Source organism: Cucurbita maxima, unplaced genomic scaffold (assembly GCF_002738345.1).
Source record: "Cucurbita maxima cultivar Rimu unplaced genomic scaffold, Cmax_1.0 Cma_Scf00066, whole genome shotgun sequence".
Taxonomy (NCBI): domain Eukaryota; kingdom Viridiplantae; phylum Streptophyta; class Magnoliopsida; order Cucurbitales; family Cucurbitaceae; genus Cucurbita; species Cucurbita maxima.
Genome location: NW_019272082.1, coordinates 89,419 through 93,649, shown reverse-complemented (window position 1 = coordinate 93,649; position 4,231 = coordinate 89,419). Strand labels below are relative to the sequence as shown.

The window sequence follows — 4,231 nt, the reverse complement described above, 5'->3', positions numbered from 1 at the left end:
CAAGGACTCATTCAATTGTTGAACTTAACCCTATTCGACTATTTGGCTTAACCCTGTTGGGCTAGTGATGCTTCTTTGCACTTTTCATATACTCACTAATGACTCTAGCTCCATTTTCAAATCTAGTTGGTTTGTTCACGTAAATCTCTCGGTCCAACTCTCTATCAAATAAAACATTCTTCATATTCATCTACGATTATTTCCAATCCTTATTTACCACAAGTGTTGGAGGAAACTGTATGGCAGTGATCTTCGCGACTAGACTAAAAGTTTCATCATATTCTAGTCCATTGTGTTGAGAGATTCTTGAGGCTAGAGTTTGAGATTTGTATCTCTTGATTGATCCATCCAAGGTACACTTTATTTTGTAAATCCACTTGCAAGAGATTGATTTGACATCTCTTGGTTTTGGTATGACATCATCTCCTAGTTTTTGTACCTTCTTGAGATTTTTCGTTGCTGAAATTTCTGCTGCGAAATTTGGTGTATGACCGTCTATAGGTTTGAAATGTATTATAGACCCCAAAATAGAGAAAACCTTTAGACCAAAGTTTTGGGAGCAAAGTTGAGAATGACATAATAGAATATACGTCAAGGAGACCTTGGAACCCAACCAAATCAAGAGTTTAAAAATATAATAGTGATGGCCACTCTAGAGGATCCTTGTTAATACTATTCATTTAGTAAATAATAGGGAACGAGCAATCGAAGTATAACCCAACTTTGGAGGTGCTAAATTTGTGCATTATCAGGCCGAAAATGCAAGCTACCCACTAGAAATTGATTCTTGGAATAATCTAGTAGAGAAAATTTTGATCAAGTATTTTCCACCTACTAGAAATGCACAGTTCAAAAATGAAATTGTTGTTTTTCAACCGTTTGAAGATTAAACATTAAGTGAAGCTTGGGAGAGATTCAAGGAGATGATTAGAAAGTGTCATCACCATGCACTTCCCCATTGTATCCAAATGAAAACTTTCTACAATGGACTGAATATTGCTACTAAACAAGTGGTAGATGCTTCCGCTAGTACAACTATCTTACGATGAACTTATGAAATCCTAGAAAGAATTGCATCTATACAATGGTCAGTGGACTAATGCGAAGAGCAATCTAGGAAAGATTCAATTTAACTGCCTAGAGAAAAAGAATTGACTAAACTTGACTAAACCTTTACTTCTAACTATACCATACATTAAATTTACGAAAAAAATGTAACTAGGTTTAAATCACTAATTAAAAACAGGCTTCGATTTAACAAAAAAATAAAAAAATGAGTCTAACCCAATTGGATCTTTAAATAAAAAGGACTTAGACTCGAACAACCTTCAACTTCTAAATATATAATAAGATTAAGTTTAACCAAAATGAAAAAAAGAATACCTATGAGTGATAGAAAAGGTCAAAATAGCCCAAGTCTATATTGATAAACTATAAAAACATTATATGGTTGATAGAGTTCATAAACTTGTTACATTTGAAAATTGTGTGATATATTGACAAATAGAAAGTTAAAGACTTTTTATAACATTGCGTATATGGTAGCGTTTTGTCATCATTATCACTTTGAGTATCACCAATCATCATTATCGAGATTTTATTTAAGATCACTATACAAAGTAGTAAGAAATTTAGAAGTTGCTCCAAAATAGAAAAAGAAACCATCCAAAAAAGGTAACAATCATGATAATACAATCATGATAATCATGGAATATTATTTGTATATTGTCTATGCAAGTTGACTCAAACAAGATATTTTCTTCAGTAACAACTCAACCATAATAAATAATTATCAGTTTGTTTCTCAAAATCGCTCTTACAAATTTAATGCACACCTTCTTTATTTTCTGTGTTACCTAAATTTTGTCAAAATAAATCTTTTCATTTTAGTAATAATTTTCAAAATTACATTCCCTTTTTGAATTAATTTTAAATAACTTCCCAAAAGTATTTAAAAACATATTTTTAACTATTTGAAAAAGGACCATAAATGATAATCATATCCATCGAACTACTTGCATGCAAAAAAGGAAGCATGCATTAGCATTAGCTTATAAATATTAGTCCATAGCTCTTCAGTTTTCCCATCAGTTACTTCCTTTTCTTCTTTCACATATTTGATATGGCTATCTATGAAACCTTAATGCTTCTTATTTTCCTTCCGCTACTTCTATTTTTGAACCATGCCTTGGCTGATGGATTAACTTTAGATATCGTTAGTCTTGGAGCCAAGCCCGATGGAAAGACCGATGCCTCGCCTGTACTTCAAACAGCATGGGCCAAGGCTTGTGACTCGACGGGACCAGCTAGTATTCACGTGCCCATAGGCACATTCTACGTTCAAAGTGGGAGCTTTAATGGGCCTTGTAAGAACAATGCTATTACTATTCGCATCGATGGCACTCTTGTGGCTTCCTCGGACATTCAAGTTCTAGCTAAAACTAAAGCTTGGATTGAGTTTAAAGATGTAAATGGGCTTTCCATTCATGGCGGTGTTATTGATGGAAAAGGCTCTGGCATATGGAATTGTAAACACTCAGGGAATAATTGCCCCGATGGAGCACGGGTATGCATTATTTAAGTTGGCTAGATACAACAAAATTTAAAAATTTGCCTTTATGGAAAAGTTGAAAGAAAATGCATTGTATTAATTCTTGCTCTGGATTGTTTTGAATTTGTAGAATCTTGAAATCACAAATGCACAAAATGTTATCATCAATGGATTAGCTTCAATTAATAGCCAAATGTTTAACATTGTGGTGCACGGTTGCCAAAATGTGAACATTCAAGGAGTGAAGGTCTCGGATCCAGGCGATAGTCCAAACACTGATGGCATCCATGTGCAGGAGTCATCAGATGTGACCATCCTCAGTTCCAACATCGGCACCGGTGACGACTGCATCTCAATTGGTCCAGGGACCACCAACTTATGGATAGAAAGTGTTACATGTGGACCTGGGCATGGAATCAGGTAGGTGACAACAAATAATTTTTGAAAATTATTTTGTTGGAATGAAAAATATATTTGAGATTATAAAATCAAATATAAAATTAGATGTCGAAGGAATAAAAACATGTTTTAGAAATTTTTTTATCTTGAACATAGTGATTTTAACTATTTCCATGTTTGTTGAATATGTGTTTGTAGCATTGGGAGTTTGGGGAAGTCAGCGAATGAACCTGGAGTGAAAAATGTGACAGTTACATCATCGACTTTTAGCGAGACTACGAATGGAGTGAGGATTAAGTCTTGGGGAAGACCAAGCAGTGGGTTTGCTACGGATATTCATTTTCAACACATTACTTTGGATAATGTGAAGAACCCTATCATAATTGATCAAAATTATTGTCCACATGACAAAGGCTGCCCCCATCAGGTATATTTTCTCACTAATCCTCGACATGTTAACTTCTTACAAATTATATTTAACTTTAAATTTTATTAATAGAGTTTAAATTTTAAATTTCATACGTATTTTTTTTTTATCTTCAACAAGTTGAAATTTATCTTGTTCAAGACGTGTGTTAAATTAGGAGCATTACTTCGGCTACACTTTTAGATAATGAATTGTGGTGGACAATGTAACATTCACATATCTTCAAAAGAGTGTTATATTATCCACTTTGATCATTGTAAGCTTTTATGACTTTATTTTTTTGGTTTTCAGATTCGAGATAGTTGTCTTATTCAATTTTCATGTCATATTTTGATTGTTCTTGTTTGCATGAATAGGATTCGGGAGTAAAAATTAGCGACGTAACATACGAAGATATCAAGGGAACATCAGCCACTAAAATAGGAGTCAAATTTGATTGTAGTCCAACGAATCCTTGCACTGGACTCACCTTGGAAGACATTAAAGTGACTTATGATGATCAAATCGCTAAAGCTTCATGCAAAGGTGCCAAAGGAACTGCCTCTGGTGTGGTTGAACCTGCAAGTTGCTTAGAATAGACGGACTTAATTTTGGTGTTTGCCTAGGTAGCGTATTACAAAGATGGAAACTGGAGTTCTATTGCTTTAACCTAATAAACGACCTCTTATAAATTTGAATATCGAAAAATGTTCTACATCACGACCTCTTATGAATTTGAATATCGAAAAATGTTCTACATAAAAAATGTACCATTAATTTTTAATATAGTAATTAATATTCGCCTTAAATTCAATGCAACTAAGCCATAAAAAACTTAAAGGAATATCAAAAAAAAAAAAAAAAAAAAAAAAAAA

The 4,231-nt window shown here is 33.3% G+C and overlaps 1 protein-coding gene and 1 non-coding gene across 2 annotated transcripts; one reads left to right on the top strand and one right to left on the bottom strand.

Moving 5' to 3' along the window:
- Nucleotides 1-846: 846 nt before the first annotated feature.
- On the bottom strand, nucleotides 847-952 carry LOC111472177. The gene has a single exon (XR_002715370.1). It is a non-coding gene; the product is annotated as a Plant small nucleolar RNA R71 (small nucleolar RNA).
- Nucleotides 953-2,122: 1,170 nt separating this feature from the next.
- LOC111472172 (polygalacturonase-like) lies at nucleotides 2,123-4,014 on the top strand. The gene is made up of 4 exons (XM_023117823.1): nucleotides 2,123-2,566; nucleotides 2,682-2,971; nucleotides 3,149-3,377; nucleotides 3,734-4,014. The coding sequence occupies exons 1-4, from the start codon at nucleotides 2,123-2,125 to the stop codon at nucleotides 3,953-3,955; spliced, it is 1,185 nt and encodes a 394-aa protein (XP_022973591.1). The 3' UTR covers nucleotides 3,956-4,014.
- Nucleotides 4,015-4,231: the final 217 nt, after the last annotated feature.